Genomic DNA, 13800 nt, shown 5'->3' with positions numbered 1-13800 from the left:
CAGCCTGGCTTGGTTCAGGGAGCCTTGCTTCATACAAAGAAGATGGAAAAACTGAATTTTCCAAGTTTAAATCTTGTCTCACCACTGGAGCAGTTTAAAAAAAATATGTCAGAACATTTTGAAAATTTCCCCTGAAGCATCTCCACCAATTGCTAAAATATACCTATTGTCCACTGAGAAAAGGGAGGGTTTATCTTGGGTGAATTTTCAATGTGCTGCTGTCGGTTATGATTTAATAAGATTTTTAATTCTTATTGGAGAATTCAGGAGAAAGTCAAGTAGTGAGCAGAGGTACATTGTCTGTTAGTTTTATTTTTCCTCAGGATAGAGATTTAATATTGAGGCTTTTTCTTCATAATAAGAATATATTGTATTATGGACAGAAGGTATGGATATACCCGGACATTATTTAATCTTCACAGGACTGGAGGAAAACATTTCTAGTTATGCACCAGGAAGCCCTGGATTTGGGGGCAAAGTTCATTGAATGCTATCCATACAAAAATGTATTTTGAAAATTAATAATGTCAGATATGTATACTTTGAACCATCTCATTTGAGGTTTTTTTTTGGGTTCTCACAAATCACCTGTGAATAGTCAGCTAACCATGGTTGTCATTTATAATGATTATTGGATGTTCTCTCTCTCTCTCTCTATTTCTTTTTCACATTGCCTGATCTTTTTTGCTCATTTTTGATCCTTGGCCCTCCCATATTTCTTTGTATCAATGGGCTGTTCAACTATATATAGTTCTTTATTGCTACTTTTTTTCTTTTATATTTGAAGTTGTTGTGTAGCCTTAATTTCTGTGACAAGCTGTTTGTGTCAAAAAGTTCTGAACTTGCATAAAAATAGAATAAAAAGTTGGTAAGTAAGCTTGGATCCATTTGGGACAAAAGGAGTTACATCGACCCTACGTTTTATTAGTACTGGATAAGAAGAGACCTTTTACATTCAAATATTTTTCACTAAAGCTGCCCTACTGACAAGGTTCACTAACTCCACTTTTATTTTTAAGTAATTTCAAATGAAAAAAACCTTGAGTTCCAGTACAGAACATACAAGCTGTTAAGCCAGCAGAGTGCTCTAGTCACTTCTAAGCACCTGCCTAAACTCTCAAACCGCAGGAGCACCAAACATCAGGAGTTCTCTTTTTTTTTTCTAATGTATAACAGCAATGACGACTAAGGAAAATTAGCAGCTGGGTCCTAAAATGCATTCAACCTGGCAAGCTATGGACTTCACAAAGTCATCCATTATTGTACAAAAAAGGCCTCAGGACAAGTCACTTGATCTCCTGTTGCTGCAGGTACCCGTATAGATTTTAAGTTGTTTGAGGTAGGGGATTGTTGTACCTGTACATAGAACCCCTCGTGTTTCCTGCAGCAGCAGCTCTGGGACAGATTCCAAGGCAAGAGTTAGAAAACTCTGAGGCAATTTTTTCATATTTGTGTAAATGTTATTTTACCATATAACATTTATAAAGTTTTCCAATCTTGAATGAATCTGTATAATTTTATTTGGGGTTTTTTGATGGCAAAAAGAGATCTTGGGTGTCACTGCAGTAGAAGGAGAGAGACAGCCATCAGTACAGGGAAGGGATCTCAGGGGTGGGAAGAGGGAAAGAGGACTAGAAATGGGCAGAAGAAAAGAAGATTGAGAAAGGAATGGGTATTGTGAAATGAATCGGGGAGAGCGGGAAGTGAGGTAACAAATACAGAATCAGGAGATGAGGGGAAGGACCTGGATAGAGGTGGGGGGAGTAGTTCTCCCTTGGATTCAGTTCTGCTCCCTCTCACATCTTAATCCATCTCTATCCCTCCTTCCAATTCTCTCTCCCTTCCTTTCCCCCCATCATTGGCCATCTCCTCTTACTTTCTCAATCACGTGGGCTCTCACAGGCACACACTCCAGCACAATCTCATCTCTCTCTCATGTTCACACTTAGAAATCCCCACCACCCAGGGGGAGGGAGAGCGATGACGTCACGCTGAGGAGCCACTTCCAAGTCCAGCTCCCTAGGGATCAATGGCAAAACCTTTGCTAATTTGTGTTAATTTCATTTATATTTCAAATTGAAATACTATCTCAGTTGCAGATTTCATGGACAATTGGGTGGTAAAGCTGTCTGCTGATATGACGAGCGTTTTAGAAGGATGGGTATGGATAAAGGGTCAGGCCTGAAGACAAAATGGTGTAGGAAGCGGGGTCTAGCATAGAAAGAAATGTCACTGCTGCCCTGCCTAATTACATAAAATTCAATCAATCAATGAGTTAAAAGACATGGTAAATATCTATGGAAATGCGCTCAATACAACTCAGACTAAAATGTTTGACCATAAATAGAGATCAGCAACGCTGGAAAGTTGTTAATCCGATTTAAAGGGGGAAAAGGCAGTGCTTGAAGAAAAATGAGATTATTTAGAGAATTGGGGCAGGCGGAATAATCTCTAAATCATGGGAGTTCCTGAATCAGTTCACGCAGAAGCTCTGATCTCCCTCTGTGAAAAATGGCTGCCTGAAGCCCTTACTCTGGATTTAACGGAAAGAGCAATACAGCTGAACAGGGCCATAGAACCGGTGCAGGAGGTCCTGATCAAAATTGGCCCAGGCAAGTTTTCATCAAGTTTCTCCAGTTATCGCCAAGTTTCTCAACTACACGGACAGAGTAAGAATTCTTAATGCATATCGCAAAATGAAAGAGCTCTGCTATGATGGTAGTAAAATTCTGTTTTTTCCCCAATTTTTCAGCAAAAGTAAATCGCAGGTCCCTAGCGTCGCTGGCTCTTTCTGCCACAACTGTGATGGCGAAAAGCAGGCCCCAGTAGAGGAAGGGGACGGGGCTGGGCCAATTGAGTTTCAGGGCGGTCAAGGCATTCCTCCGCAGCTTCGGAGGGTGGGGCAGCCCCAGGCAAGCAGCATCAGCGACTAGAACCCCTGGGGGGGGGAGGATTTTGAGTTTTCCTTCGGACTTCGGCCTGGCTATGCACAAAGCCTATCTCCAGATGAAAGATAAGTAGAATAATGCTCCTTCTTCAGGGGAAAAGTCCAAGCCTCTTTCAGGCTAGGAAGATTGGAGTCCCGAGATGGAACCCCAGGGGTGGTTCAAGGAGGAGGGCGGCTCTTCAGGTGAGGAAGAATCAGAGGCTAGGAACTCGGCTGTGCGTTTGTTTAGGGCAGATGAGCTGGGGGCCTTAAATACTAGTCTCGCAGATCCTATATCTGAAAGAGGAAAAGCCCAAAGATAGAATGAAACAGGGATTAAGAAACCTCACACTCCAACCCCTTAGCCCACTCTCTCTCCCCTTCCTCCTATCTGCCTCTCCTCTTTCTCCCCCCTAGCAAAGACTCCTAAATACTGTGTTATAAGTTCCCCTCCTCCACTCTAAGCTTATCCTACCCTGTCCCTCCCTCCCCCCCCACCTCTCCCTTTCACTGCCATCAATGGTCTGGTACCTACCAGCCCACCTGTACATATTGTCTATTGTTAATTTATATTCTTCAAATGTTCCTATCGAATTTCTCTCTTTCCCTATCCTTCCTACTGCTGTCCTCTCTCCTCCTTTATTGCTGCTCCCCCTTCCCCGTTTATTATATTTTACTCTTGTTAATTTGTTACAATGTAAACCGGCATGATGTTCCGACGAATATCGGTATATAAAAACCAACAAATAAATAAATCTAACAAGTAATCCAGGATATGCTGACAGCGGACTGGGAGATCCCAGAGTCTAGGCTTAGAAGCCATAGAACTATGCAGAAGCTTTATCTAATTTTTTTGTAATTATTTATATATTTTCAAATATATAAATATCTACCTCCTCCCTCTCTGCCATCTACTCTCAAACCTTAAGCTTACCCATTACCCTCTATGCAGACGACATACAAATCCTCCTTCCGATCACAGAATCCCTTCAAAAAACCATCACGTACTGGAACGAATGCCTACAGCCCATCAAAAACCTACTCTCAAGCCTTAACTTAGTATTAAATGCTAATAAAACCGAAATGCTCATTGTCTCCCAGGATCCACCACAATCTCTTCCAGCCTTTCTCTACCTAACACAAACAACTCGTTCTCATCTGACGTCAGAGACCTTGGAGCATGGCTAGATAATCATCTAAACCTAAAAAAGTTCGCAAACAATACTACAAAGGACTGCTTTTACAAACTGCAAGTCCTTAAAAAACTTAAACCCCTCCTTCACTTCTCAGACTTCAGGCTAGTACTGCAATCCATCATTCTTTCCAAGCTCGACTACTGCAACTCCCTGCTACTAGGTATTCCCGCCAACACTATCAAGCCATTACAGATGGTTCAGAATTCAGCGGCTAGAATTCTAACTAGCACTAACAAAAAAGACCATATCACCCCAATCCTTCGGAGCTTACATTGGCTCCCCATTAAACAAAGGATACTCTATAAGGTACTCACTATCATCCACAAAGCGACAAACAATCTAGCCCCCATCACATTAAGCTCTCAACTCCAACCGCACACTTCCTCCAGACCAATCAGAAGCGCATACAGAGGAACACTGCATGCTCCGCAAATAAAATCATCATTGAGCAAACGAGCGCTATCTTCAGCAGGCCCACACCAGTGGAACATGCTTCCCCCAGATCTTAGACTAGAACCCAGTTATCAAGAATTCAAAAAAAGACTGAAAACTTTTCTCTTCCAACAAGCTTTCCCAGACGCTTAATCGTACTATGACTGACAGACTTCCATCCCTTAACTATGGACACTGTATAAAGTACTACTTTTAAGAATCTGCAACTGGACAATTATCTTTGAGCTCAAAAATTCACTTTATTTCATATATATATTAGGCATTGCTTATATTTATATTTATTGCTACGTTAAATAGTTATACTTCTTATATAAAATATTATATTTCTTTATTTATTACCAGTTAAAATATTATCACTTTATTTAGCACTATGTTAAATTGTCAACCAGTTATACTGTTCCATTTGTTATACTGTTCCATGTAAAGCTCCGCTATCTGTTGAGCAGTTCTTCGTTTTATGTAAACCGGAGTGATTTGTAGTCCCTACTAGAACTTCGGTATATAAAAATTAAAAATAAATAAATAAATATATTCAAGAAATACAATCTTGAAATAGAAAAAGAAAAAGTGGAAAGAAATTATAATTCAATACAAAAAAAGAAAAAAGTTGTATATCCCTTCACATCTATAAGTCCATAATAAGGGATCCAGTTTTGAAACATTACAAGAAAAACCATTTGAGAAAAAATTGTTAAAGAGCATTATTAATATAGCAGGAACTATAATCCTATAAGTAAGGTACTCAACCTTCTGAAGGAGAAATGGGCTGAGTTAAATCAGAACCCCCAGACTGAGGCACAGGTTTACCACAAAAAAAAACCCAAAACAAAAAAAAACAAAATAAGATAACTGAGAAGGAATTTAAAAAACATATGACAGGCCCTTATATTTGATAAGGCATTTGCACGGAAATTTCAAAACAAATATTGCCTCGATCTGCAAAACCCTGGGTCTCATTAAAAAAAACTGACACCTGTGACTGCCAGGCAACATGTGGATACACTCAGTATGAAAAAAGGGCTCAAGACAATGTTTGAAAAAAAAGTCTCAGAATCCAGTCACAATCAAATTCAAAAGCAAAGGTGTACAAGAGCAGTATCCGAGGTTTCCAAAAATAAGGATATGTCCAAGTTACATGTTAACACATCTATACCTTGTGCTCCTTCTTGTGTTTGTTTCTTCTTAAATGGGGGGAGATAAAATGATTTAGAAATGGGAGGAACCGCCGCCTCACGAACCTTAAGATGTTCCACTAAATATTTTTTTTAATATATCTTTTGCAGTAATATGAGGAAGTCTGGGGAAGTTAATGATACAAAGGTTTCTTCCACGGATGACATTTTCCAAACTCTCAATTTTATACTGAAGTAAAAAATGTTCCTTTATCATTTGATCTTGGGAAAACTTCAAACTCTGTTTAAACTTCTGCTATATCTTTTTGAATAGAAACTTTTAGTTTTTCCAAAGAAGAAAGTTGATTTTCAACAATATTAATCCGTTCAACAATGGGATTCAACTGGGTAGTGATAGAGGTTCCAGCTGAGGTCTTACCATAGTCAGAACCTAAAAATGTATTCAAAGGACTCAGAACCGAAAAATCTCCAGTGAGGAGTGGGCTGGCTAAACCCACATCGGAGCCCTCTCCAGCAGCTCCTCCAGGGCTCTCAGGGAGTCCTGACCCCGCGCCAGGTTGCAGAGCATCAGCATCACCAGCATTAGCCCCTTCCGGCAGGAGATAGTGATCTCTGGAGACTGCCGGGTTCGCCGGAGGAACCTTACCGATCGGGGATAAGAATGTCGACAAGTCCAGGAAGGCGGCTGGCAACTCCGATACTACCTCCTTCCCCAAGGATGATACTTCCGATTGGTGTCCCTGCTAAATGTGAGCATCCATGGGTCCCGAAATGGGGGAGTCTAGAGGGCCTGCAGGGTAAGTCTGTTCTTTTGCCTGCCATTTTTGGGCCGAATGCAACATTGCAGACAGAAAAAATTTGTCCAAGACAAGAATAGAAAAAATCCGTGCTCACATGGTGAGCTCTGCAGCAGCCATCTTGGATCCCTAAAGCTCCAGAGGCTGTATCTAATAGAATAGAGGATAAGGATAGGCTTCTAGATCTGCCTAGAGTAGATGTGGCAATCTCAGCAACAGCAAAGAAACCTACTATACCAGTAGAAAGTGGAGCAGCCCTGAAAGACCCTCAGGACAGGAAAGTGGAAACGTTACTAAAAAAAAAGGTTTTGAGCCTTCATCCATGGCCCTCCAGGCAGCTATTTGTAGAGGTTATGTAGCCAGGGACTTTCTAATCTAGTCTCAACAAGAGATCCAGTGTCCCAAAGATGCAGGACCGGGCCTACTGGAATCAGAGACAGCCTTTATTGCAGATTCTATGTATGACCTTATAAGAGTTTCAGCGAAGTTAGCAGCAACAGAGGTCATGGTTAGAGGTCTTTTATGGCTCAAGAATTGGGTGGCAGATTCAGCGTCCAAGACCAGGTTAGGGAAGCTACCTTTTAAGGGGAGGTTCCTGTTTGGAGAAGACCTAAAGAGGATGGTCAAAGACTGGGTAGATTCGGGGCCCCAAAGGCTACTGGAAGAAAGGTCCAGAGGCTTTGTGAGGGGAGGCAACTGGAAACAGTGGTCCAGGGACAGAGGGGCAGTAGAGGCCAGATCTCTCGCCTAGTCAGGATCCCAGGCAGATCTCAGCCCTTTTGGGGGAATAGAAGATTTCCATAGGAAGGGAACCCCAGAGCCCACCTTAGAAACAAAACCGCACAATGATGGGAAGCAGGCCCCCTCCATGACTCCCCAGGTAGGGAGCAGGTTACAGATCTTTGATCAGGAGTGGGCCAAAACAACAAAGGTCCTGGATATAATAAGGATATAACCCAGAATTAAGATTCCCCTTACAAGATTTCTTCATTTCCTCCCCATACAAGGCAAGCTGGAGAGACGCAGTCATACAGACGTTAGGTTAGACAGCTGCAAGTCATTATCCTGGTACTGCCCGGTCAGGAAGTCATGGGGATATCCTCCATTTATTTCCTAGGACCAAAGAAGGAAGGAAGCTTTTGGCCACTGCTGGACCTAAAGCAAGTAAACAGGGCCTTGGTAGTTTCCCATTTCCACATGGAATCACTGGCTACAGTAAAGGCAGCTGAAGAATAAGAGAATTCCTGGCAGCCTAGATCTGTCAGAAGCATATTTTCACATTCCCATCAGGAGAGATTTCCAGCATTACTTACGCTTAGAGATAGCCGGTCAGCATTACCAGTTCAGGGCATTCCCCTTTGGACTGGCCATGGCCCCAAGGACCTTTACAAAGGTGATGGTAGTTGTGGCGACCTTCTTAAGGAAGGAAGGGGTCAAAGTGCACCCTTACCTGGATGACTGGATAATAAGAGCAGACTCCCTGCAGGAAGGCAGACAGGCCACAGAGAAAAACTGGTCTGGATGGTGAACAGGGCAAAGAGCCAGTTTCAACCGCCTCAGATGCTAGTGTACTTAAGAGTACTTTTAAACACCAAGTTAGGGACAGTATATCCAACAGACAGAGGGATTGGGAAGTTACAGGAGCAAGTGCAGGCCTTGTCACAAGCCCCATTCCCATATGTATAGAGAAATCTACAGGTCCTGGGCTCCATGGCAGCAGTAATTGGGTAGTGCCATGGGTGAGAGCACACATGTGCCCTCTTCAGGTGCACCTATTGTACAACTGGTCACCACAAAGTCAGCAGTATGACAAAAGTCTGCCACTGATATAGTGAAGGAGGAGCCCCTTTGGAATCCCCACAGTGGACAATAGTAACCACAGACATGAGTCATCGGGGGTGGGGAGCACACACTCAGGGGTCCTGGCCACATCAAACAGTTCTAAGTTACACAAACGTATTAGAGTTAAGAGCAATCAGGTTGGCCCTAGGCCATTTTCAGTCCCAGTTAAGGAACAAAGCAGTCCAAGCCTTCTTGGTCAATGCCACAGCAGTGGCCTAGCAGCCCTAGCAAGAGAGGCATTTCTTAGATTTCTCTGCAGTGCACATAGCAGGAGTGGACAATTTGCAGGCAGATTTCCTCAGTCGACGGAATCTAAACCCAGGAGAATGGGAGCTGTCAGAGGAGGTGTTCGCGCTCATAAGGGGTGCATGGGGCACCACACAGTGGGATTTAATGGCAACAAAATGAGATACCAAGGCCAGCCGGTTCTTCACCTGAAGGAAAGAAAAGGGATGCAGGGGAGTGGACGCACTGTCCTAACCCTGGCCAGCAATCAATTGTCATATATTTTCCCCCCCCCTGGCCGATAAGCAAGGTGGTCAGGAAGATTTCTCAATACCCAGTCTGAGCAGTCCTGATAGTGCCAGACGTCCATGGTACGCAGATCTAATAAGACTGAAGGAGGCAAAGCTGATTTCATTCAAAGGGATAGCAGCACTCCTTAAACAGGGGCCAATAGTAATGGCATTCGTAAAAATTCTCTTACAGCCTGGCTATTGAAAGGAGAAAGTTTAACAGAAGAGGGTACTCGGCCCAAGTAATCACGACACTACTAAAGGGTAGAAAGAAGTCCACCTCCTTCACATATTAGTCACATTTGGGCAGTTTTCAAATCCTGATGTAAAAGTAGAGGGCTGGCCCCAATGAAAGCAGGAATTGCTTCAATCCTGCAGTGTCTACAGGAAGGGCTAGACAAAGAGCTAGCAATTAACACACTGCAGAGGAATATCGCTGGTTGCCAACATAGATGTGGTACGCTTCCTCAGGGGAGTAAAGCAGGCGAGATCTCCTTGGAAGGTCATACTACCGCCATGGGACCTGAACTTGGTACTAAAGACTCTAGTCAGAGCACCTTTGGAGCCCATCATGGAGGTATCCTTGAAAGACCTAACACTAAAGACAGCAATGTTAGTGGCCCTGTGTTCAGCCAGAAGGATCTCAGAGTTGCAAGCACTGTCCTGCAGGGATCCATACTTATCCTTTTCAAAGGAAAAAGTGATAATTAGATGGGTAGAGAGAGGGCTACCTAAGATGGTATCAGAATTCATCTCAATCAGCCCATTTCTCTTCCTGGATTTAGGAAGGCAGAATGCATAGGAAAAAACAGATTTGAGATTCCTAGATGTTTGCAGGTGCCTCTTAAAATACCTGGAAGTGATCAATGACTTTAGGAAGTCAGACACTCTATTTATCTTGTTCACAGGACCCGGAAAGGGGCAGACAGCTTCCAAAGTCTCAATTGTAAGATGGATTAAGGAAACAATAGCAACAGCCTATATAATGAAGAACAAACCAGTACTGGAAGGGCTAAAGATGCATTCTACAAGAGCACAAGCAGCGCCTTGGGCAGAATACAGAGCAGTGACATCTAGAGACATTTGCAGGGCAGCCACGTGGTAGTCTGTCCACACTTTTACAAAACACTATAGAATACATCTTCATGAAAGGAGGGAGTTGAGTTTTGGTATTGGGGGTCTTGGAAGTAGCACAAGGGATCCCACCTGGGGCAAGTACAGCTTAGGTATATCCCACAGGTTACTGGTCTGGCAGGATGAAGAGGAAGGTTTGATTAGGTCTTACCTGCTAAATTGGCTTCCCTCAAGTCCTGACAGACCAGACTAGATCCCGCCCATAAGAAAAGAATAAACAGGTAAGTGAATAAAGGTACAGAGTTTGATAAGTAAGTTAAAACATAAGAAACAAGGGAGAACAGCTGAATGCGAAGGCAGACTGTTCTCCACTTACCATTATCTTTCGTTTTGTGATGTGTCCTGGATCCCTTATTGCAGAAAATAGGGAACCAGTGTCCTATAATACCAGGTAAAATGCCCCCCCCCCCCCCTGGAGAGGACAAGACAGACAAAGGAGCTGGCTGGGTAACGAGCTAAGTCTCCTTAAACTAAAAAAAAAAAAAAAAAAAAAAAAAAAAGAGATATAGGAATACAAGTAACAAGCCATGCTTTGGCAAAAGCCTACTGACTTCCCCTTTGCTTGGCCAGCCTTTATAGTAATGACGTCAGAGATGAAGCTTTTGCACTCTGCCCCTATCTGCTGGTGGGAAGGAGAATTCCACAGGTTACTGGCCTGCAGGACTCAAGGAAAGCCAATTAGCAGGTAAGACCTAATTCAACTATTCTATGACAAGGGCCAAGCTGATAAGTACATGGCAAAAAAAAATAACCAAAGGACAAATAACCAAAGGACAGTGACACACAGTAAAACTAAAAACATGAGTAATGTTAAGTGCCAAACACGCTTAAAGCGCTTCTCCACAGACACAAGGATACCATATCAAAATTTGTAGAAACAAATATCAATTTTTTATTTCATACCTATAAGCAATGCAGGTACCTTTGGGAGGTACAAAGTCGCAGCAGTTCTCTCTGTCTAGATGCTCAGAAGAAGCACTACTCTCTGTCTTTAGTGAAGTCTTCTTTTTATAGATAACAGACAGTCTCAATCCCTAAATTGCATGAACCTATGGGAGTATCATGTACACAATTTCTCATGTCAAAAAGAAGATAAATTAAACCTATGTTACCCTGATCCCTTTCTCAAATAGGGGCCTACTTGCCTAGTGGTCACATCAATCTTCTGTTAGTCCTTTGTCCTGTCATTTTTTCACCCTCAGGGAGATTTCCGTTTTCACAGTAATCAAAGGACAGTGATGTAAAATAAACTAAACCATTCAACAAAAAATAGCATGAATCCTAAAGGGAAATTTCAAAAATAGTCTAAGAAACAACTTTCTCACAAACCATACACAAATTTTGCACCAAGAACCATACAAAAATTCTATAATGCCATCAAATGTGGTCATGTTTCACTAACACCGTCATGAATGTAACTGAGAGATACAGCTTATGTTTGTGTAATCACCCCCTAATGCAGAAACAGTGGTTTCGAAACGCGTGTCGGGATGGGGCATGAACTCATAAGTTTTTATATGCATTTAAAAAAAATTGCCTCAAAAAAAAATTTTTTGGCAAATGATTAAATAAAAAGAAGGTCTGAAGACCGGTAATGTCTAGTACGATGGCATTATAAAATTTTTGTATGGTTCTTGGCGCAGAATTTATGCGTATAGTTTGTGGGAAAGTTGTTTATTAGGCAAAATAAACTAAAAACGTGATGAAATCTGACTGAAGTATTAAATTGTACAGTGCATTGGCATCCAGTACCATATTTATATAAATAAATAACTGTGCACATACAAATAAATCATATGTGCACAGTTTTGCACAGACACATTCCTAAGTATTGTAACGTGCACTTACTTTTCTCCATTAGACCAAGCAAACAAGATTCCATCCTTACTGAAAGTAGAAACTTTGCAGTTTTTCTTGGAATCTCTAAAAAGACAGCAAATGCATTACCAATACTTTAATAAACTGCATAATTCTGAATCTATTAGAAAAAGCTAACTAATGTGGAAAATTACTTCAGCAGTCAGTTTGCAGATATACTAGAGCAATACAAGTATCTTCTGAGCAGTGCTATAAGGCTTAATTTGCTAACCTGAAACACACAGCCAAGTAAAATAGTCTGAATCTGCTCCCTTGGACAGCAAACCTACGGTTGCATATCCTGATTAAAGTGTTTACAGTACAAACACACCTTTTCCACAACTCCTTGAACATGCACAGGAACTCTTTCTGCAACAAAGGCATTTTAAATAATAATGCTGCATACTCAATAGCCAGAACTTATTCCTCGGTATTTAAAACAAATCATGCAAGAAAAACTGTAAACAGTAAATGTATTACCCATTTAATTTGGGTCTCAAAGCATGATACAATTCAATAAATAAACAATACAACAAAACATTTTATACAAAGTAATATAATAACTACTAATGATACAACATAACTTAATAGCAAACAATAATAAAGTTACCTTGGGAATGCTTCATGCTCTGCAAAACTTGGGGGGCCATTTACCATGTAAATCCCCTCAGATCCCCGGACTGAGGAAGAGAAAGAACAGAAACTAGAGTAGTAAAAAGCATGCATTTGGTGATTATTCTCCAGATAATCCTAATGAAAAGACGTGAGGTCCATTCTTAGTTATACTACTGCTTCTTGGTGTAATGCAATGTATTAGTTTATTTCACTTTAACTGTGTAGTAATAACAATACTAGTGTACCCTCTATTTTTTGAAAGTTGTTCTGAAGTGTCTCAAACGGAAGCGACTACCCGGCAAACTTAAACGAAAATAAAGCATGTCTACTTAATTCATGCAAAATCTGAAAAATGTATCCCGCATTTGAAAGCTGCCGACTGACAATTTTAATTTGACCCCATTTCCTACGCAATATGCAAACAATGCTCTAGATAGTTTTATGGTTTGTAAACCTGAAGTTTTATTTAGCCTTTAACTTCAATGAATGTGCCAACCGGAAACGATGTTAACGGGACTCTTGTCGGAAGGGAAACTTCTAACATATATAAAGCAAAACTTGCGCATCCACTTGCATCTTCTACTGGCCACGGCCCACTTGTACCAATAATATTTTAACTTCAATGCCACTTAAACTATTCTCCCATGAAATGTCTCCTCGCACTTCAAAGTGCTCGACCGCTTTCAGTAACTCAAACCCACCTGCCAAAAGCGGACTGCGAGGCGCCATCTTGGACCGGAAAGAATTTCCACGCTCCATAGGGTCAAAGTTCAATACTGGAGCCCCGGAAGAAAAACGTCTCCATTGAGAGACGCGTCAGCTGAGAATTCCTCCGCCCTCAGTTGTAGAGCGCAACGTGCCGGGTGTGCAGATTCTGTAATCAGGCGGCAGTGGTAGCTACTGTGCCTCAGGATGTCCAGTCTGTGTTTAAGGGAATTGTTTTCTGTCTTGTTGAGAAATATGATGACATAAGGTTTGTGCCCAGCGTGTGAGAATTTTCCACGATATCTTCTTAGAAATTGGTCATTTGCTTCTACCCTAAAACCCGAGAAAGGATCCGAGCAATGAGCTCGGGGAAGTCCCTTCTTATCCTCTTAGCTGTACAGTTATGGTGACCTGTTTATTGTTCCACTTATTGCTTAAACAAGAAAGTCAAAATACAAAATTGTATTGGTTTTTTAAATTTAGCTACAAACGGCAAAAATATTTTGACTGAAATACGTGATACCCAAAGAGCAAGCTCGGATTTTTAAAAGTTCTTACTTTCATCTTCCCGTTTTGCTTTTTCTCCCCCTCCATTAGCGGTGGCAGAAAAATGTTTAGGGATGGGGC

General features: G+C 41.7%; 1 protein-coding gene across 3 annotated transcripts in view; it reads right to left on the bottom strand.

Moving 5' to 3' along the window:
* EIF2A (eukaryotic translation initiation factor 2A) overlaps positions 1–13352 on the bottom strand; it is a 222529-nt gene extending 209177 nt beyond the window's left edge. The window contains exons 1-3 of one of the 3 annotated variants that reach the window (XM_029615567.1): positions 13170–13352; positions 12464–12533; positions 11845–11919 (exon numbers count right to left, since the gene is read on the bottom strand). In XM_029615567.1, coding sequence (XP_029471427.1) covers positions 11845–11919; positions 12464–12503 — 115 coding nt within the window. In that variant the 5' untranslated portion in view covers positions 12504–12533; positions 13170–13352. Of the gene's footprint in view, positions 1–11844; positions 11920–12463; positions 12534–12964; positions 13050–13169 lie in introns of those variants that run through there. The other 2 variants (XM_029615566.1, XM_029615565.1) reach the window with 2 other exon arrangements.
* Positions 13353–13800: the final 448 nt, after the last annotated feature.

This window comes from Rhinatrema bivittatum, chromosome 9 (assembly GCF_901001135.1).
Source record: "Rhinatrema bivittatum chromosome 9, aRhiBiv1.1, whole genome shotgun sequence".
NCBI lineage: Eukaryota > Metazoa > Chordata > Amphibia > Gymnophiona > Rhinatrematidae > Rhinatrema > Rhinatrema bivittatum.
The sequence above is the reverse complement of the archived record's forward strand: the minus strand, read 5'-3'. Positions and strand labels throughout refer to the sequence as shown.